Source organism: Carassius carassius, chromosome 35 (assembly GCF_963082965.1).
Source record: "Carassius carassius chromosome 35, fCarCar2.1, whole genome shotgun sequence".
Classification (NCBI taxonomy): Eukaryota; Metazoa; Chordata; class Actinopteri; order Cypriniformes; family Cyprinidae; genus Carassius; species Carassius carassius.
Window position 1 is genome coordinate 5,816,561 of NC_081789.1, and position 22,609 is coordinate 5,839,169.

The following is a 22,609-nucleotide window of genomic DNA, read 5'->3' on the forward strand; positions in this document are numbered from 1 at the left end:
CGCCTGAGTGTCTGAATGCTCAATTGGTATCATACCTGTCCTGCCACAAAAACTCTGTCCAGACCTACTTCTGAAACTAAAGTCTCTTATGTAACACTCATCTAATCCCATTTCCACAACACACACCTTTATACATGTCTGTTCTCAAGCAGTCAAACAACAGAAAAGGTCACTATGATTACTGTAGGCCTAATGTGTTTTTAAAAATAATACACACATTTATGCAAAATATCCTGATTGGTCTAAAAATACAGAGATTCATCCTGATGATCCTTAAGATTTTGTTCTCTATGTTCCAGTTTAAACATGTTCCCAAAAATACAGAGGTGTTGATACTAATAGCCTTTTATTAGCAGCACATTTTGCTAATCCTCTTTAAACAGATTTCCACTGCTTTCATACATACCCCATCAGCCCACCCTGCTATGACAGCAATACATCCATAATGTGATAATGATATAGCATGCAGTACACTTTGCCCTAATTTACAAACATATTAGCATATGCATGTTTTTCGGCTGCAAATATAATAACGATAATTGATTATGGTATTTAAAAGTGTTTTGCTTATAATTTCACTAGCCCAATTTAACATGTGTGTGATATACAACAAGCTTAAATAAATGAGGCCCACATGCATGACATAGAATTGAACTTTACCTCTAGCACTAGCCATAGCTGGTCCCCGTTTTTGACGTCCTTCTTGTAGAATATTCCAAAGAACTTGACGACATTGGGATGGTCTGAGAGAGCTTTCAGGATGTTATACTCCGCTTCGATTTCCTCATCAATATCCTTAAAGAAAAAGATGATTTGAATTGACTTTTAAGAGATGTCACAAGGTGACGATCTTTAGGGGCGGAACCAAAATTCGGGAAGTTTGGTTCCGCCCGGAAGTGTTTCCGCCCGGACCGGAAAAACAGAACACCGGAACTTCCGGTAGCGCCGTAAGAAGGAAAATCAGGGAATTCGATGCACCTGTGCCTAGTTAGGGACAGCGGTTGGTGATTGGAGGATACGCTGGACAAGGCAGTACTTAAGGCCAAGTTATTTCACAGTCTGGGAAGCTCTTTTTGGTGTGTGTGAAGCACTGGGTTGTGCCCGTCTTGGTACGCTGCTGGTAGCTGTCTAACTCTCTCTCTCCCTCAGGCTGGAATTGTATGATTGTGGAGACATCGCGAACCTTAAAGGTTGAGAAGTGAACAGATTATACGGCGAACTGAGACGACGTGAAAAAGGGGATTGGAAGTGGCATTGATGTGAGTACTAAGAGCCAGTCGAAAGTGCCCTGTATATTGACCTGGCGTTGTGTAGAACTCTCCAGGAGGAGGAGGGTGGCCCTACCCCTAATATAGTGTGGTGGGAGAGCCGAAGGAATACTTATTGAAGTAGTCACAACGACGACATCACTAGCTAGGCCGCATATTCCATCGCCAGATCCGAACCAAGCGAAGTGAAGGAAGACGGGTGTCCTTTCCGTACACTGAGTGTGGTGGGTGAGTCTTCGTGCTGTGAAAACCTATAATTTTGACGTGGTGTTGTATATTGCTGTGGGCTGCTGTGTATTGCCGTGTGTCCTGTCAGATAAACCCCCGCCTTCACGCACTTCGGCGTGGGAGGACAAGGAGATTGCTGGCCCTAGCCTAGTTCAGTACAGTATATGTTGTGAGCGTGCTTCAGATCTCCGGAGATAGCACGGTACGCTGTGTCCAGCCCAGAGGTGAAAGCCATCCAAAGCAGAGTAACTGTGTTTTGTGTCCAAGTTGATACCTGTGGAGAGGAAAGGAAAGAGAGTGAGTAACACAAGGAGAAACAGAGGAAACCTGTACTTACAGTACGCTGTGTCCAGCCCAGAGGTGAGAGCCATTCAAAGCAAACTAACTGTGCTATTGTGCCCAAGTTGATACCTGTGGAGAGAAAAGGAGAGAGAGAGTGAATAACACGAGGAGGAATAGAGCGAACCCTGTACTTACAGTACGCTGTGTCCAGCCCAGAGGTGAGAGCCATTCAAAGCAAACTAACTGTGCTATTGTGCCCAAGTTGATACCTGTGGAGAGAAAAGGAGAGAGAGAGTGAATAACACGAGGAGGAATAGAGCGAACCCTGTACTTACAGTACGCTGTGTCCAGCCCAGAGGTGAGAGCCATTCGAAGCAAACTAACTGTGCTATTGTGCCCAAGTTGATACCTGTGGAGAGAAAAGGAGAGAGAGTGGGTAACACGAGGAGAGACTGAGGAAACCTGTACTTACGCCGCTGCCTGTGGAGAAAGAGAAAGCGACCGCTGCCTGTGGAGAAAGAGAAAGCGAGTGAGCACCCAAGGAACGAACTGTGTGAACCAGTACTTACTGTGAGCTGTAATCAGCGAAGAGGTGAGAGCAAAACCAAGCTGAACTAACTGTGCCTGTGTGTCCCAGCCGTTGCCTGTGGAGAAAGAGAAAGAGCGTGAGCACCCAAGGAACGAACTGGGTGAATCAGTACTTACTGTGAGCTGTAATCAGCGAAGAGCCGTTGCCTGTGGAGGAAGAGAAAGAGAGTGGGCACCTCGAGAACGAACTGTGTGAACCAGTACTTACCGTGAGCTGTATTCAGCGAAGAGGAGGAAGAAGGAGGGCGCTACGGATACCTAAGACTCAGGCCGGGGCCCGAGCCCCACGCCCCGGATCCCCGTGGCCCCCTTGCTCCCTGACCTCTTCCCGGCCATAGCCCATCTGGAGGGCCGAGTCAGAGTTTAGTTTTAATTGCCCTTTTCCCTATTCCCTAAGCTATTTTTAAATATTTAAATAAAGATTGTTTTATCACTTACTTGTTCTCGTGTTGTTTGGCCATTGGGTCGGGTTTGGGGACCTCCTCGAGGTGGAAGTTGAGAAGGGGTGTGGCTTAGTTAAAGCATAGCCAGCCCCTGGGTGTGACAGATTTGGCGTAGTCGGCAGGGTTTCCACCTCGAGTTGAGTAACCAAGGTCGTCCAATGACCGACAACGCGGGGCTTTCAGCCCAACCCCGTGCCATGCCCGTTTTTATGGGGAGCCCCTGGATTCAAAAATATGGGGGGACAGAATCCGAGGTACGATTGTCTGAATGGAAGGCTCAACTAGAGTACTTGGCCGACCTACAGGGCCTTAGTGCAGCCCAGCGGCTTCAGTTTGTGTTAAACTCCCTGGATGGAGAAGCGCGGCGAGAGGTGCATGCCGCCCCCGAAGCCGTTAGAGCCAACGCCCAAACCGTGTTCCAGTTCCTCACTGAACAGTATGGTGACCACACCCCCGTAGCTGCCCTTCGCTCCCAGTTCTTCAATTGTAAGCAGGGCCCCCGCCAACCGATTAGAGCTTTCGCCCTGAGGTTGCGAGAGCAATTCGCCCGACTACAGACCCGTCGGGACCACGGGTTGGGAGATGGAGAGACTCTATTGCGGGACCAGTTTCTTCTGGGGTTGAAGGAGGGTCCGGTGAGACAGAGCCTACGTATCCAGTTTCGAAGGGACCCGGGTCTTACGTTTGAAGATCTGAAGAAAGAGGCACTGGCCCTGGAAGGTGATGAGACTGAGGTGAGTGGTTCCCCAGTGTGTGCGGTTGTCAGTGAAGTAGCACCAGCACAACCCGGAGGCCCTGACTGGAAGCAAGCACTGAAGGCTGAACTTTTGGAAGATGTCCGCGATCAGATGTCTGAACTGTCTAAAGCCCTCGTAGGAGAATTGCGCCAAGGACGGGCGCGGGAGGAACCACGGCCGGCGCCCCGAGACCGAGTGTACTCAGAGGGAGGCCGAGAGCCGTTCAGGCGCCCGAACCACTTTAACCGGCCCCGTTTCGAATGGGACGAGCAAGGGCGACCCATCTGCAACCGCTGTGGCAAACCAGGTCGCTATAGCCGCCAGTGTGGGCCCCGCAGGGCGTCAGAAGGGGGTTTTTAGGTCGGCCGGCCACTGTGGGTCGTGTGGCCGGGACCCCTCGAGAAGACCCTGGAAGAGGATATGGCTCTAGGAGCCAGATGATTGGGCGTAGCCCCGTGGCGAAGGTGAGAGTGTGCGGCAAGGAGATTCAATGCCTGGTAGACACAGGCTCCCAAGTGACGTTGTTTGCTGAGAGTTTATCCGAAGAAGTGTTTGGGAAACAAGGGGCACCAGGGGCGGAGGCCCCCTGGCTTACTCTGAAGGGCGCAAACGGCCTCGACATCCCATATATTGGCTACCGATTGACGGACCTAGAGGTTCACGGAGTGATGGTCCCCCAGAAAGGTGTGATTATCGTGCAAGACCATTGTCTGGGTGCACATCGAGCCCTGTTGGGCATGAATGTCCTCGCTGATTGCTGGGAAGAGCTATTTCGGGCTAGGCCCGTATCGAAGATACCACCTGCAGAGAGGCCCAAGTGGGAGTGTGTGGTAGCTGACTGTCGAAGGGTGCAAATGAGCCAAGTCCGCAGGGAACAGGAAGAGGTAGGAAGAGTGATGTGTCGTTTTGCTTTGTCTGTCCCCGCAAAAAGTGAGGCTGTTGTGTGGGCGCGAGTACCGCCCCGAAGAGCGGGCCCAGAAGAGTGGGTGCTGGTGGAGCCCCATGTGGATTGTCCACAAGTGGAAGTGGCACGAGGACTATCGACGGTCCGGCGGGGGAGAGTCCCCGTGAGGATACGGAATGTACATCCATACGCGGTGCAACTACATCGGCACCAACGATTAGCCCGTCTGACAACGGTTACATCCCACCAAGTAAGGGAAGAGAGGGATATTAGTTTTCGTCAGGTGTGCCCCACTGTCATCGAGGTGGCCCTGACACAAGTAGACACCCCATGGGGTGGTATGGAGAGGAGTGTGCCGAGCCACCTGGCGGGTGAGTCGTTACAAGGGGAGGATTTAGAGCAGGCACAGACACAGAAGTTACAGGCCCTCCTTCGGAGATGGCAGCATGTGTTCGCCACCCACGATGAAGACTACGGATGCACCCAGGTGGTACAACATCATATACCTACCGGGGATGCAGGGCCCAGCCGGGAGAGGTATCGCCCAATTCCGCCCACTTTGTATACCGAGGTACGTACACTCCTGCAAGGCATGCTGAAGCAAGGAGTTGTTAGGGAAAGCAGCAGCCCGTGGGCGGCCCCCATAGTGCTGGTGCAAAAGAAGACGGGGGCTTGGAGATTCTGCGTGGACTACCGTAAGCTGAACCTCGTGACTAAGAAAGACGCTTTCCCCTTGCCACGGATCGAAGATTCGCTTGCCAGCCTCACGCAGTCGGCATGGTACTCTACCCTAGATTTGGCCAGTGGCTACTGGCAGGTGCAGGTGGCCGAAGCAGACCGGGAGAAGACTGCCTTTACAACCCCGTTTGGACTATTTGAATGGGACCGGATGCCTTTCGGGCTCTGTAACGCTCCGGCCACCTTCCAGCGGCTGATGCAGCGGTGCTTGGGAGGTCAGTTAATGGAGTCAGTATTAGTTTACCTGGATGATGTGATTGTCTACTCCCCAGATTTTGATTCACACCTGAGGCACCTCGAGGAAGTCTTTCGGGCCATGGAGAAGTACGGATTGAAACTACAGCCCAATAAGTGTCACTTACTACGGAGAGAAGTCAACTTTCTGGGCCACGTGGTCAGTGCGGCTGGAGTGTCCGTAGATCCTGGAAAGGTATCGGCCGTGAAGGACTGGAAGGCCCCGAGGACAGTGAGGCAAGTGCGATCCTTTTTAGGATTTGTGGGATACTATAGGCGTTTCATAAAGGACTTTTCAAAAATTGCTAAACCCCTTAATCAGTTGCTGGTTGGCACAGGTCGTAACCGGGGCCGGGGGTCGCCCAACGTAGACTGGGATGCAAATTGTGAGTCGGCGTTCCAGACATTGAAGCAGGAGCTGCTACAGGCCCCTATCTTGGCATACGCAGATTTCACAAAACCATTCCTTTTGTATACAGATGCCAGCAATCTCGGGCTGGGAGCGGTGTTGGCTCAACGGCAGGACGGAGTTGAGAGGGTCATCGCGTACGCCAGCCGGAGCCTCCACCCAGCCGAGAGGAACGATGCGAACTATAGTTCTTTCAAATTGGAGCTGCTGGCGTTGAAGTGGGCCCTAAGTGAGAAATTTAAAGACTACCTCTGGGGTGCCAAGGTGACGATCATTACAGACAATAACCCCTTAGTACACTTGCAGACGGCGAAGCTGGGAGCCGTGGAGCAGCGGTGGGTGGCCCAACTGGCCAACTTTGACTATCAACTACAGTACCGACCAGGGCGTGAACACACGAACGCGGACGCCCTCTCAAGGCTGCCCGAAGCGGAAAGCCCCGGAGGGGCCAGCCCGGAGGAGGGCTATATGGTAGGAGCAGTAGAGGCACCAGGCAGCAGACAAGAGGCCGTGCCTGAGAACTGGGGATGGGATCCCCGTCGGTGGAGGGAGAGACAGGCCAGGGATCAAGATGTGCGGCTGGTAAGAGAATGGCTGGAACAGGGCCGACGGCTGACGCCAGCGGAGAGGTTAGCCCAGACGGATACTGGGAGGAGGCTGCTGGGGCAATGGGACAGGCTGGAGCTGAGAGATGGCGTTTTGTGCAGAAGGGTCAGTGACCCGAAGTTGGGCGAAGAAGTACGCCAGATCGTGGTACCCGCAGATGAGGTAACGGCTTTAGTTTCGGCGTACCACAACCAGTTGGGGCATCAGGGACAGGAGAGGACCGTGTCCCTGCTTAGGAGATTCTTCTTTTGGCCCGGGCTAGAGGCATCGGTGCACGCCCTAATTCAAGCTTGCCCGAGATGCATATTGTTTAAGTCCAGACGGGAGGTCCGAGCGCCAATGGTACCCATCCATGCGAAGGCCCCCCTTCATATCATGGCTATGGACTTCTTGACACTGGGCCGACCACGAGATCGCTACCAGAACATCTTGGTAATAACGGATTTGTTCACAAAGTACGCTTGGGCTATCCCCACCCTCGACCAGACTGCAACCACCACCGCTACAGTTTTATGGCGGGCCGTCTTCCAGACGTTCGGATGCCCGGAGTTTCTGCACTCCGATCAAGGAGCCAACTTTGAGTCCAGGGTAATTAGAGAACTATGCCAGTTGTACGGTTGCACGAAAACTCACACCACTTCGTATCATCCTCAGGGGAACGGCGGCTGTGAGAGATTCAATCAGACCCTATTGGGGCTGCTGGGGACCTTGGACCAACAACGGCAGGACGATTGGGTGAGTGCCTTGCCAAACCTCCTACAGGCCTATAACAACAGTATACATAGTACTACGGGTTACGCTCCCACTTACCTGATGTTTGGCAGACACATACGAATGCCTACTGACCTGGTCCTAGGAGTGATAGCCGACCAAGAGGAAGCAAGTGTAACGGAGTGGGTGGGGCGCCATCACCAGCGCTTGCATTTCGCCTACGAGCAGGTGTCGAAAAGGATACAGACGGCAGGAGAGAAAAGTAAGCGGTTGTATGATCGGACTGCTAGAGAAGCCCCTCTACTGCCAGGAGAGAGGGTGTTGGTGAGAGATAATCGGCGGCAGGGGAAGGGGAAACTGAGTGACCGTTGGGAGGCCACCCCTTATGTAGTCTGCCGGCAGCAGAGGCCGGGGCAGCCGGTCTATACCATCCGGCCAGAAGGGAAGTCAGGCCCCGACCGTGTGGTGCACCGGAACATGATTCGCCCATGCCCTAACTACCCTGAAGCCGTGGAAGAAGTCCCCACGGAACCTGTACCAGCGGCCCCCTGGATTGAAGGTTGGGCTGTGGTACCAGGGAGACCCGTGGTGGCACCACCCCCGATCGCCCCGAGAGAACCAGAAGCAGCCCCTGAACAAGCTGAGCCCGATTCACCAGTGAGACGATCCCAGCGAGAGAACCGAGGCCGACCCCCTGCCCGCTATGGGGAGTGGACAGCCCGAGGACGTTCTAGGGACTAGAACGGATGGGCGGGGGAGGATGTCACAAGGTGACGATCTTTAGGGGCGGAACCAAAATTCGGGAAGTTTGGTTCCGCCCGGAAGTGTTTCCGCCCGGACCGGAAAAACAGAACACCGGAACTTCCGGTAGCGCCGTAAGAAGGAAAATCAGGGAATTCGATGCACCTGTGCCTAGTTAGGGACAGCGGTTGGTGATTGGAGGATACGCTGGACAAGGCAGTACTTAAGGCCAAGTTATTTCACAGTCTGGGAAGCTCTTTTTGGTGTGTGTGAAGCACTGGGTTGTGCCCGTCTTGGTACGCTGCTGGTAGCTGTCTAACTCTCTCTCTCCCTCAGGCTGGAATTGTATGATTGTGGAGACATCGCGAACCTTAAAGGTTGAGAAGTGAACAGATTATACGGCGAACTGAGACGACGTGAAAAAGGGGATTGGAAGTGGCATTGATGTGAGTACTAAGAGCCAGTCGAAAGTGCCCTGTATATTGACCTGGCGTTGTGTAGAACTCTCCAGGAGGAGGAGGGTGGCCCTACCCCTAATATAGTGTGGTGGGAGAGCCGAAGGAATACTTATTGAAGTAGTCACAACGACGACATCACTAGCTAGGCCGCATATTCCATCGCCAGATCCGAACCAAGCGAAGTGAAGGAAGACGGGTGTCCTTTCCGTACACTGAGTGTGGTGGGTGAGTCTTCGTGCTGTGAAAACCTATAATTTTGACGTGGTGTTGTATATTGCTGTGGGCTGCTGTGTATTGCCGTGTGTCCTGTCAGATAAACCCCCGCCTTCACGCACTTCGGCGTGGGAGGACAAGGAGATTGCTGGCCCTAGCCTAGTTCAGTACAGTATATGTTGTGAGCGTGCTTCAGATCTCCGGAGATAGCACGGTACGCTGTGTCCAGCCCAGAGGTGAAAGCCATCCAAAGCAGAGTAACTGTGTTTTGTGTCCAAGTTGATACCTGTGGAGAGGAAAGGAAAGAGAGTGAGTAACACAAGGAGAAACAGAGGAAACCTGTACTTACAGTACGCTGTGTCCAGCCCAGAGGTGAGAGCCATTCAAAGCAAACTAACTGTGCTATTGTGCCCAAGTTGATACCTGTGGAGAGAAAAGGAGAGAGAGAGTGAATAACACGAGGAGGAATAGAGCGAACCCTGTACTTACAGTACGCTGTGTCCAGCCCAGAGGTGAGAGCCATTCAAAGCAAACTAACTGTGCTATTGTGCCCAAGTTGATACCTGTGGAGAGAAAAGGAGAGAGAGAGTGAATAACACGAGGAGGAATAGAGCGAACCCTGTACTTACAGTACGCTGTGTCCAGCCCAGAGGTGAGAGCCATTCGAAGCAAACTAACTGTGCTATTGTGCCCAAGTTGATACCTGTGGAGAGAAAAGGAGAGAGAGTGGGTAACACGAGGAGAGACTGAGGAAACCTGTACTTACGCCGCTGCCTGTGGAGAAAGAGAAAGCGACCGCTGCCTGTGGAGAAAGAGAAAGCGAGTGAGCACCCAAGGAACGAACTGTGTGAACCAGTACTTACTGTGAGCTGTAATCAGCGAAGAGGTGAGAGCAAAACCAAGCTGAACTAACTGTGCCTGTGTGTCCCAGCCGTTGCCTGTGGAGAAAGAGAAAGAGCGTGAGCACCCAAGGAACGAACTGGGTGAATCAGTACTTACTGTGAGCTGTAATCAGCGAAGAGCCGTTGCCTGTGGAGGAAGAGAAAGAGAGTGGGCACCTCGAGAACGAACTGTGTGAACCAGTACTTACCGTGAGCTGTATTCAGCGAAGAGGAGGAAGAAGGAGGGCGCTACGGATACCTAAGACTCAGGCCGGGGCCCGAGCCCCACGCCCCGGATCCCCGTGGCCCCCTTGCTCCCTGACCTCTTCCCGGCCATAGCCCATCTGGAGGGCCGAGTCAGAGTTTAGTTTTAATTGCCCTTTTCCCTATTCCCTAAGCTATTTTTAAATATTTAAATAAAGATTGTTTTATCACTTACTTGTTCTCGTGTTGTTTGGCCATTGGGTCGGGTTTGGGGACCTCCTCGAGGTGGAAGTTGAGAAGGGGTGTGGCTTAGTTAAAGCATAGCCAGCCCCTGGGTGTGACAGAGACACAGGGCAATGGTCCAAACATCTACTTTCATTTTTGAGTAAAAAGAAAAATTTCTTAAACTATTCAGTGTTTAATGTTTCAAAGAGAGTCACTGATGCAAAAAACAAACAAACAAAAAATAATAATAATAACACACACACACACACACACATACATATATATATATATATATATATATATATATATATATATATATATATATATATATATGCAGGTCACTTTATCTATTGAATTTAGCAAAACTGCAATGGCCATGAAATGTCAGCATTAATAAAGCCCCACAGGCCACAGTGCTACACTGCACATGAGGGATATATTGAAATAATGTTTGTTGGCTTCCACGCCTCCAGTGTTGGAAAATTACTGTTTACTGATTGAACCTGGAGGAAAAACAACCCCTGAATTTCGAATTTTAATGGATACGGTGCATTGGTCTTTTCTGTGATGCCTTTTGGCTTCAAAAGTGCTCCATATTTCTATTGCTACACATGATTACTGCATTTCCTGTGCTTGGAAAGTGGCGAGAATAAATATTTGTGAATATCTGAGGTACAATGACCACGGCAGCTGCAGTCTATTAAATTAAGCGTAGATTTATTTGATTTAGAGGAGTAATTTTAAATATACTGGCAGCCAAAAGCCTTTGAAATACTTCCAAGCCTCCTTTCAGGACCTTGAAAGGGTGAACTGGAGAAACTCTTGTGAAGTAAATGAACACAAATTGCACATTTTCTGAAAAGCCGTCTCATCATGATTAGTCTGGGTATGTGCTGTTAGGGGCCCTTTTATTTGCCCAGTCACTAAAAGATAGAGTGTGTGGCTAGAGAAATAATAAGAGAGAGAGAGAGCCTTTTGGCATTATCTGCAGGATATAGATGTTCTCTTCTTAATATGACAGTGGCGAGTAGATGTTCTCAGTGGTCAGTAATTGACTGTAGGCCTGTCTTAAGGCGTAAACACTCTGATAGGTAGACACAAATGTGCAAATACACGCATATGTGCACAAATGTGAACTAATTGAACCTGAAGGGCCTACAAGATCTCTCTGCTTTTAACCTCAGTTCTGTGCAAATCTGACCTTGAGTTTGCTCTTTGTTTAAAAATTACAACTCAGGGTTCAATGTGCATGTTTGTTGTTTTTCTTTGTGACCTAAAAACACACACCACATACAGGTTTGATCTAGCAGGGTTTTACTCACATGGATCGGATCCAGTATTTTGACGGCGGCTTTGCTGCCATCGAATCTGTTAAGCACTTTATAAACTTTTCCATAAGTCCCTTTACCAATAGTCTCAATGATCTCCCAGGTGTCAGATGGATCTGGAAAGCTGTCAAAGATGATGGATTTTCCCGAGTGAGGAAACATCTTCCCGAGCGATCTCCTATTAAAAAAGAGCAAACATTGAGACTTGAGTTTCAGATGGCTGCCCGTTCTTTTTCCATGTGACTTATAGTTGTTAACTTGGAAGTTGTTTTTCACTTGTGATGCCTGTACAAATGAGATAACACCTTTTAACAACAAAGTGATGAGTAAAAGAAGTTCTGCATGAAAATACGCACTAATATGTAAGGCATGGGCTTTAAAATTAGTCTTGGTACAGCTAGGACTATTTTTGTATGACAGCAATGTTGGTTCAGGATTAACAAAAATCCATATTTACAGTAGAAAGGTTCTACCTGATAAACTCACCCATTATTATGTCTGACTTAGCGAATCCCTCAGACTTTTTGCAAAAGTTGTTGGCTTTTACCTGTCATTGTGGATGGGATAGAAAACTTTATACTAAAACTTTTTGGTTCAATTTACGAGAAAAGCAGGAAGATATTATCAAGGTCTGAAAGATCAAAGGATGCCGTGAACCAATTTACAAAGGGTTCAGAAGTTTTTTCTTCAAAGCCAACATTATGTGGATATTGCTTGACAAAACCTATAGCAATAACTATAACATAGAGAAAGAAAACATATTTCGATTTACACAATGCAAAAAGTTTGACAGAAACTTACCCCATAGAATTATCAGAGTTTTACAAGTTCTGAAAAAACATGAATTATGCTTGCCTGTGCAAACAAGTATGCTAGAGTATTATGGGTGGCTTGCAGGGCATTGCTTTGTAGTGGTTGATGTGCTCTAGGTGTTTGCTAGTTGGCTGTTCACTGTCCTAAATTAAAAGAGCCAAGTGTTTATGGAATTCTGATTTCTAGATATGTATTTTGTTAAATCCAAATTTTGCCATTTTCCTCTCCTCCAAGAAAAGGGGTGTCCAGTCCTGCTCCTGGAAGGCCACCTTCCAGCAATTTTTAGCTCTCGCCCTGATTAAACACACATCAGGGCCTAATCAAGGTCATCAGGATCACTTGGATCTTCCAAGCTGGTGTGTTACTGTTTCCCAATTACCGATATGCCGGTATCAAATTTTCATGTTGTGGTTAATTGCTAATGTTTTTATCATGGTATAAAGTATTATCACGATATTGAAATTTAGTTTCAAGAAAGTGGCCATAATACAGTATAACAGAATCAATAACTTTTTTTCTTATAACAAAAATAACTGAATATTTAAATACAATAAACCAAAACAGAAAAATGTATAAAGTTAAACATTTTACATAGATTAAAGTGCAACAGAACTATATGACCAATAGTAATCACTTAAAAAAAAACCCTCATTAGGTAGCCTTAGTTAATGCGTTAACATTCACATGAGCAATAGCTACATTTGCTACAGAAGTTGTTAATCTTTGTTAAAAATACAAGTATTAGTTCATGTTAGCTCATTAAATAACACAGTTGCAACTTTTGATTTTACTGACGTGTTGTTAAACATTAGAATGCCTAAGATTGATGAATGTTCAGAAGAATTTTTAATTGGCAGTTTATGTTAACTAATGAATTAACTGATGATAAGTGTGAACAAACAATAAACAATCAAAACACCTTCAAACAATATCTAGGGTATGTTGTAGTCAAGATTAAAATGTAAAAAATAATTTGAAAATGAATAGCCTATTAAGTCTACATATTTAAGTATTTGGCACTGTGATGAACACCATAGCAAATCCACAAATCTGAATGGCTATTTAAATCTATTAAAACACGTTTTAGAAAGTAGAGCAGCTGCTTTATTTATGGGGTTCCCAGGGTAACGGCTGCATTTTCTGCAGTTCAGCGTCATCTGCTGTCAGAGAGGGAATGTGCTTTCATTCAGCATCTCTCACGTGTTCTCCCATGTGCTTCTCATTCGTGCTTGTTTACATCAGAGTGTACAGCTCTTTCAAGCAGTATACAGTGGTGTTGTGCATTTTGACCAGTTGCATAATGCATCCCAAATTCTGAATGATTTGTAATGCATCATTATTCACGGCATTTAGAAGTGCCCATGATAACAATATCGTGCATATTTATTACCGTGATATATTGCATTACCTAATACCGGCACATGCCTAGTCCCAATACAGAGGCCACATTTGAAGACTGAATGCATTACAACAGTGAGACAAAAACCGTTCCTTCTCTAAATCTCATTAAAATGGATCCTTGAAACATACTTTCCCAGGACATGAAAGATACAGCAGATGGATCCTTCACGACCCAGACTTTCCCAAGATTAATTGTGTAAATGATAACAGGATGCTATTGAGTGGAAATGTAAGTACTTCGTTTCAAATCAATCAAATATCTAAAATTACAAAAATGTACAAACGCTGCAAAGGATGCATTGGAGGATGCAGCCTTTGAAATTGAGACAATGCTAGGAACCCTACAGGTGAAGGTTTGGACACACCTGATCAAAAGCAAATCTTATGTCTGATCACTTAAACAAATAGTAGAATACATTCAAACAAAGTTGTTTTCCCTTGAACTGAGAGGAACTGTTTGTGTTATAACATTCAGTAATAAAACTGAAGTAGATAAGAGGATTGTTGCCAATGTTGCATCCCTTCCTTTCATTTAAATAGTTCCCACAAAGCTCTTGCTCCCTGTGGCTTAAGCGCCTCATAATAGTCTCATTATTGTTGTGATAGAGAATGCAGGCATGTCTCTTTAATGTGAGTAAATAACGGATACCCTGATTCAAGCAGCTTTCCTGAATTCGTTTTTGTTCTCTGCATGTGTCAAACAGTACGAACCACTCTGGCTACCATAACCTGCTGTGCCAGCTATAAAACCACAGAGAAGAATGGGATTCCTAATGAACTCCAGCATTAGCCTGGACAGTGAAAAAGCTGCATTGTGTATTTTAGCATGTAAGCTAATTTCACAAAGAGACCATTCAATTATCACACCAGACAGAATGGATTTCAAAGGGAATATTTCTATTGTCTCAAAATGAATATTGACTTTCTAGAGCTCTGCTAAGAAATGCTTTAAAGGGCTTGTATAACGTTGCTAAAAAAGATCGTTATTTTGTGTATTTGGTGTAATGAAATGTGTTTATGTGGTTTAAGGTTCAAAAAACATTATTTTCCACATACTGTAAATTATTGGTTCTCCTCTATGCCCTGTCTTTCTGAGACGTGTAGATTTTTACAAAGCTTATTTGATAGCTGATTGGCCAGCTATCCAGCGCTTTGTTATGTGTGTGTCCCGGCTCGACGAGACAAAACCAATAAAACCCATTACAAACGAGGCATTGGAAGCATCCAGTGGGGACATAAATACTGATTATAATGACATATACTGTTTTTTACAGGTTGCATCGTGCCACGTAAACATAAAACCATGTCTGCATTTGTGATCTGAGAATCGACAAACAACGTCGACAAACAATCGTCTACTCTAAACTGCTCAAAACTCACTTTGAATCATCAGTGGCAAATCCTCTAAATATGGAAACATACTTACAGGCTGTGAGTCAGCATTATTTGTCAGAAGACCAGCATTGTAGGCTTGTCTCCCAGGGAACAGTCCTCGTCCTCCATAAAATGTTGCACACATCTGGATATTTGGGTTGAACTATTCTGGAACAGTGTTGTGAATGCATCTTAACCACTGATTTCTAGTTGTGTCCTCTTTTTGAAGACCAAACAAAGTAGCTTTGCTTTCACAATGAAACAGCATCTCCACAACGGCGTCGCTACTACAGCAAGAACAAAAGTTACTCCTTTCTTTGCTTGAACATTTGGGCGGTGTTATGCAAATCTTCCCACACAGGGACATGGATGTGTGGGGGCAAGTTTAAATGAGGTGTGGAGGAGTTTTAACTTTTTAGAGACTTTATTCTTTGCAAATTTAGGGATCTTATCTACAACCCGAATTCCGGAAAAGTTGGGACGTTTTTTAAATTTTAATAAAATGAAAACTAAAAGACTTTCAAATCACATGAGCCAATATTTTATTCACAATAGAACATAGATAACATAGCAAATGTTTAAACTGAGAAAGTTTACAATTTTATGCACAAAATGAGCTAATTTCAATTTTGATTTCTGCTACAGGTCTCAAAATAGTTGGGACGGGGCATGTTTACCATGGTGTAGCATCTCCTTTTCTTTTCAAAACAGTTTGAAGACGTCTGGGCATTGAGGCTATGAGTTGCTGGAGTTTTGCTGTTGGAATTTGGTCCCATTCTTGCCTTATATAGATTTCCAGCTGCTGAAGAGTTCGTGGTCGTCTTTGACGTATTTTTCATTTAATGATGCGCCAAATGTTCTCTATAGGTGAAAGATCTGGACTGCAGGCAGGCCAGGTTAGCACCCGGACTCTTCTACGACGAAGCCATGCTGTTGTTATAGCTGCAGTATGTGGTTTTGCATTGTCCTGCTGAAAAAAACAAGGCCTTCCCTGAAATAGACGTTGTTTGGAGGGAAGCATATGTTGCTCTAAAACCTTTATATACCTTTCAGCATTCACAGAGCCTTCCAAAACATGCAAGCTGCCCATACCGTATGCACTTATGCACCCCCATACCATCAGAGATGCTGGCTTTTGAACTGAACGCTGATAACATGCTGGAAGGTCTCCCTCCTCTTTAGCCCGGAGGACACGGCGTCCGTGATTTCCAACAAGAATGTCAAATTTGGACTCGTCTGACCATAAAACCCTATTCCACTTTGAAATAGTCCATTTTAAATGAGCCTTGGCCCACAGGACACGACGGCGCTTCTGGACCATGTTCACATATGGCTTCCTTTTTGCATGATAGAGCTTTAGTTGGCATCTGCTGATGGCACGGCGGATTGTGTTTACCGACAGTGGTTTCTGAAAGTATTCCTGGGCCCATTTAGTAATGTCATTGACACAATCATGCCGATGAGTGATGCAGTGTCGTCTGAGAGCCCGAAGACCACGGGCATCCAATAAAGGTCTCCGGCCTTGTCCCTTACGCACAGAGATTTCTCCAGTTTCTCTGAATCTTTTGATGATGTTATGCACTGTAGATGATGAGATTTGCAAAGCCTTTGCAATTTGACGTTGAGGAACATTGTTTTTAAAGTTTTCCACAATTTTTTTACGTAGTCTTTCACAGATTGGAGAGCCTCTGCCCATCTTTACTTCTGAGAGACTCTGCTTCTCTAAGACAAAGCTTTTATAGCTAATCATGTTACAGACCTGATATCAATTAACTTAATTAATCACTTGATGTTCTCCCAGCTGAATCTTTTCAAAACTGCTTGCTTTTTTAGCCATTTGTTGCCCCCGTGCCAACTTTTTTGAGACCTGTAGCAGGCATTAAATTTTAAATGAGCTAATTAAGTGGATAAAAGTGTAACATTTCCCAGTTTAAACATTTGCTACGTTATCTATGTTCTATTGTGAATAAAATATTGGCTCATGTGATTTGAAATTCCTTTAGTTTTCATTTTATTAAAATTTAAAAAACGTTCCAACTTTTCCGGAATTCGGGTTGTATTCACAACAGCTTGTAACACTCCAAAGAGAAAGGACAACTTGATATCACATCATGCAGTATGACCCCTTTAATGCTTATCTGAGTTTGGCTTACAAGCATACAGGAATTTGTCTGTTTTCTTCCACAATATCAGGTATCCGATCACTCACCTTAATAATTATACCTCGTTTTCTTTTTCTTTTTTCCCTTTTTTAAATTATTGTTGTAGAGCATTGTAGGGTCCACTTTTAGAATAGTTGGCCTTTAATGGCCGTTAAACATTACTAAGGCAGTTAAATTGTGCAGAATTGTGTGAAAACTGATTATGTAAACATTCTTTAAACATTGTCCTATTGTTTTTCTAAAAAAAAAAAATAAATTAGAATATGGGTTTGAAATTTCATTTTAAAAAAAAGGTTTGATTAAACTATCCTGTTAGTTCAAAGTAATAATATGTCTAAACATTGTTTTATATATATATATATATAAAAAACACTATTTTTTAGAGCAACCATGCCACTTCTGTTTAAAAAAAAAAAAGAAAAAAGAAAAAAAAAACACATAAATTCCAAACAATAGTTAATCAAGCTTGAAATTATTTAACTACTGTTAGTAATCACCAAATTATTATACAGTCTCTCTACCAGACTTATCATTTGTAACCCTACCGGTTGAAAGTTCAACCAGCACTTTTTCTACTCTAACTGCAATTAAACCCACTTTTAAGATAAAACTGCATAGTTCAACATGTCACTTACATTCCTTTCTTAAATGGTCGATGAACATTTTGTTGAATAATTCCATATTGACCCTGCTGAAGCAGTCGAAGTGTGTGAACACTTGTGGAGGAGTTGACCACAGCTAAAGCTAATCCCAGCGAGCCATGCCTGGCACCAGAAACAAAACTAAGCAGCAGAAGATATGTTAGGATTAAGTGGAATTAGTCGCCTACGCCATGAGCCTTTCCTCATTTAGATACTCATTGATACAGGCGCCAAAGCTAGTTAGAACAACTAAGAATATAACTCCAGGAAAACTACCTCTCTAGCCCAAAGAAAGTAACCAGACGGATTAGCTTAAGAAGCATATTTACACGTTGTTAGGGGTTTTACACCAGAGAAAGCTCTTTCATGCAGTGTTTAGTATTTAATCTATTGAAATTGCAATTTTGTCTATGGTACAAATTGTTATGCTATTACTTGTTTATTAGAGAAGGTTTTTTCCATTAATTTTTCACATGGTGGAAGGAGAAGTACTATACATAATCTGGTTCCACTTTCTCAATTTTTATACAAATTGTCATGCTGCCTGAATACATCTAGCTCAATCATTCAACCCTGTTATGACAGATACTGTGTTAATAAAATGATCAAACAGAAATATAAGTTTATCAGCAACTACAACCAACATTTGGTCGCAAACCAACTAGACCCCACTGAGAGATGTTGTAATTTACGCTAAATCTTCTATCCTTTTACCTACTCCTGTAAAATCTTTCTTTTGGCAGTGGCTCCTTTCACCCTTTGTTGTACAAAGAACAAAACTCTGATTCCATTTACAAAACAAATGTTGTACTCATTTGTAGAAAGTGGCAATTAAGTTATTCTGTTTCAGGATGCAGTCAAAAGAAAGAAGCATGTTGGCCTACCTTCTTTTTGGTAAAAACATGCAAAAGTTAAGAAAACAACCAAATCATCTAAACATGACAGGACATTATCGGTCATTACTTATGCCGAGTGATTAGCCTTCTAAACATTGAGACCACGTAGCATGTAACTGAACACATGTAGGACTCAATGGAAAGTGTGTGAGGATCTTTCAGGCATGTTCAATAATGAATGGATATTATATATGTTACAAAACTCATTGACACAGAGACACAGGAGAAAACGAAAGATAAGACTAGCCCACCTCAGCACTCAGAAATCACAAGACATTGGGTGTGAGTGTGTAACATGACCTCCCCTACCTATAGTACAGTACTCAGAAGTTATGAGGTGCATTAGCATATGCATTTTTAAGTGGCCCTTGCTAAGTAAGCATCACTATTGCTGCTCACACTTAATGTCTGAGGTACTGAAGTTAATGGACTCTTCATTTGGGCCAGTAAGCAACCACCTTAAGCACCCTAACAACCTTGCAACATTCTGGCAACCTCCTAGATCAATTTAACATTTAATAAATGTTAATAAAAATAAAAATACCTTGGTTGCATGATATTCCTTAAAAAATTTTTATGAGGGTGGTGGAGGATGAACCCAAATGCAGACAGTAGTCACAGCAACACAGTTTACTGTACAAAAATAGGAAAACAAAACCCAAGAGGGGGCAAAACAAGACAAAAAGGCAAAAGCCTTGACTAGGACTTGACTAAGACTTGACGATGACTCAAACAACAAAACAATTAACATTAAACGCAGAACAGAACTCTAGACAAAAATACTCACAGCAATATCTAATTAACGAAGGACAGTGACAAAGCTTGACAGTACTCGACAATATTAGACAATGTTTGACAATATTAAACAACGTTTGGCAATGAACTGACAAAGGACAGAGAAACACAAGGGGGTTAATAAAGGGAGGCTAATAATGAACACAACAGGTGGAACAGGTAAATCAATGATGACAAAACTAGGGTAACAAGGGGGGCGGGGCAAGGAAACGAGACAACACAAGCACATGGCCCAAAGACAAGTTCTTAGGGGGCAGTCCAGGGTGGATGGGAGGACTGGGGTTCTTGGGTCTCCGGGACGAGGACTGGGACTCCGGGGGAATTTGGCTGGAGACACATGAGGGTATGACTTGGGGGAAACAGTAGGCACCTTGACAGGGGAGATAGGAGGGGACACAACAGGAGACAAGACGACAGGAGTTACTGCGGGTGACCTTGGAGCAGAAAAAGGTATAGAGCTCCCCATCTCTGACTCGGGGAGATCATCGTCTGCAGCAGACTGGGGTACTGCGCTCACGGCAGCTGACTGGAGTATGGCGCTCACAGCAGCTGACTAGGGTTCGGCGCTCACGGCAGCTGACTGGGGTTCGGCGCTCACGGCAGCTGACTGGGGTTCGGCGCTCACGGCAGCTGACTGGGGTTCGGCGCTCACGGCAGCTGACTGGGGTTCGGCGCTCACGGCAGCTGACTGGGGTTCGGCGCTCACAGCAGCTGACTCGGCCGCTGCTCTCTCTGCAGCACTCACTACAGCGGGCTCGGGAACAGCGCTTGCAGTAGCGGGCTCTGGAACAGCGCTTGCCATAGCGGGCTCTGGAACAGCGCTTAGGACAGCGCTTGCAGTAGTGGGCTCTGGGACCGGCTGAGATGAAGGGCGAGAGGCTCCCTTTCTCCTCCTCTTCCTCTTTGGTCGCGGTGTGGAAGACAGAGCCGGACATGTGGCCGGTGGGTGAGGCTCAGCGGGATCTGTGACTGGAGTTGGGAGGGCAGTCTCAGGCAGTCTCAGGCAGTCTCAGGCACCGGTGACTCAGTCGAGGATGACTCTGACAAAGAATCCCACGAAATCCGTCTCCCTCATTTGCCACGGAGACTTTTGGGGACGACTGAAGCCTCAGGGGTGGAAGTGGAGCCAGCCTGATTCCCCTGGGTAACCACAGCCGGGACATGACCCTCCGGGATCACTGACAGCTTGGGTGAAGGTGGGGATATCGAGGGGGAAACCTGCGACTCCTCCTGGGAGAAACTCTCCCATAGCCGGGCATAATTCTGCAGGATCCACTCACCCTCGGACGAATATGGGAGGGTGACCCCCTTCCTGTCAGTAGGGGATGACAACCAGGAGTGCCTCAGAGGATCCGCTTGTCGCTGACGATTGGAGAGCATCCTGTCTGCTGAGTTCTTGCGTGGTCGGTTCATTCTGTTATGAGGGTGGTGGAGGATGAACCCAAATGCAGACAGTAGTCACAGCAACACAGTTTATTGTACAAAAATAGGAAAACAAAACCCACGAGGGGGCAAAACAAGACAAAAAGGCAAAAGCCTTGACTAGGACTTGACTAAGACTTGACGATGACTAAAACAACAAAACAATTAACATTAAACGCAGAACAGAACTCTAGACAAAAATACTCACAGCAATATCTAATTAACGAAGGACAGTGACAAAGCTTGACAGTACTCGACAATATTAGACAATGTTTGACAATATTAAACAACGTTTGGCAATGAACCGACAAAGGACAGAGAAACACAAGGGGTTAATAAAGGGAGGCTAATAATGAACACAACAGGTGGAACAGGGAAATCAATGATGACAAAACTAGGGTAACAAGGGGGGCGGGGCAAGGAAACGAGACAACACAAGCACATGGCCCAAAGACAAGGCCATGTGCTTGTACACAAAATACGGGCCTGTCATGATCCTGCCACAAGACTAGAGAAAAACCAGGACATGAAGGCAGAACCATGACAAAAAATTTGATATTTCAGTATGATATATTAGAATACAATAGTATATATCACTTTCATAATTTCTTTTTGACAGGTTGTTGTGAAGGTCTTTTATAGGTATTTTATTTATTTATTTCTTACGGACATGCTTTCTGCAGTCCTCAAACATTATATGTGCATTTGCATTATGTTCTCTTATTGCACACCATGATTGGTCAGCTATATACAAAGCTTGCACACTATGGGCCCTATCATACACCCGGCGCAATACGACGCAAGGCGCAGCGCAAGTGTGTTTGCTAGTTTCAGTCCGGCGCCGTTCGCATTCTCCCATCCAGCGCCACATCGTTTAATTTGCGCCCATTTGTGCGCCCATGGGCGTGCTGGTCTAAAACAGAGGTATGTTCAGGCGCATTGCTGGCGCAGTGCTATTTTAAGGAGCTGAAAAAAACTGCACCATAGACCAACTCAAACATGGTCAAAAGTCTAAAGTCAATGGTGCAATATTGTTTTGTTAATACAAGAGCGCGTTGGTAGAAAATGTGCCTCTGGGCTGGTCCACAGCACGGTTGACTTTGCTTATTACACACAGGTATGCGCATCACAGAAGCATCCCAAATATTAAAAACAAAAGGATTACAATGTAAAAGAATATTATTGTGCAGGCTACATAAATATAAAAATGTAATGTTGGATGGTCATTGCCTGTATTAGAATTAGGCTATCTATTTGCAATTCAGCCTATTACTACTACTACAGTGTTCCTGTAGCTCAATTGGTAGAGCAATGCACATCAAGCGCAAGGTTGGGGGTTTGATTCCCTGGGAACCCATGATAGGCAAAAATTGATTGAATTCACTGTAAGTCACTTTGGATAAAAGCGTCTGCTAAATGCATAGATTTAATTTAATTGAATTTTACTACTTATCATGATGAATGAAATTGGCTAATTCATTGAACAATCGTGCCAATACACACAAATATATATTAAGTGACTCATCGCGCAGAGCTATTTGAAAGCCTGCATCTAACGCATCATCTCACGCCTTCTTGACCTCGGAAAGCTTTGATGGATTCCTGCTTGTCCCGTAGATGATCTGCTCGCGCGCTTTAACTTCGCGCATGAGCAGATCTGTTTCTTCGCTTGAGAAGCATTCAGCTTTTCCGCCAACAAATTCGGCCATGTAAATAGTGATCAGCCATGCCACGAGCACATCTCGCTTTTAAAGTGAATGGTAGATGACACTCTGATTGGTGTATTGAACGTACGCCCATTAGCCCTACTTATTAAGAGAATAGGGACAACCCATTCCAAAAATGCGCCCCGGCACACGGACCGTTTTTCCGTCGTTAAAATAGCAAAAGTGGATTTGGACACGCCC

At 45.4% G+C, this 22,609-nt stretch overlaps 1 protein-coding gene across 3 annotated transcripts in view; it reads right to left on the minus strand.

Annotated features, from left to right (window-relative positions):
- The window catches only part of myo3a (myosin IIIA), an 84,784-nt gene extending 67,074 nt beyond the window's left edge, over positions 1–17,710 (minus strand). For 2 of the 3 annotated variants that reach the window (XM_059524341.1, XM_059524342.1), the window contains exons 1-3: positions 14,839–15,044; positions 11,193–11,376; positions 661–795 (exon numbers count right to left, since the gene is read on the minus strand). In XM_059524341.1, the coding sequence (XP_059380324.1) occupies positions 661–795; positions 11,193–11,376; positions 14,839–14,855 (336 nt within the window). In that variant the 5' untranslated portion in view covers positions 14,856–15,044. Of the gene's footprint in view, positions 1–660; positions 796–11,192; positions 11,377–14,838; positions 15,045–17,583 lie in introns of those variants that run through there. The other variant, XM_059524340.1, reaches the window with a different exon arrangement.
- Positions 17,711–22,609: the final 4,899 nt, after the last annotated feature.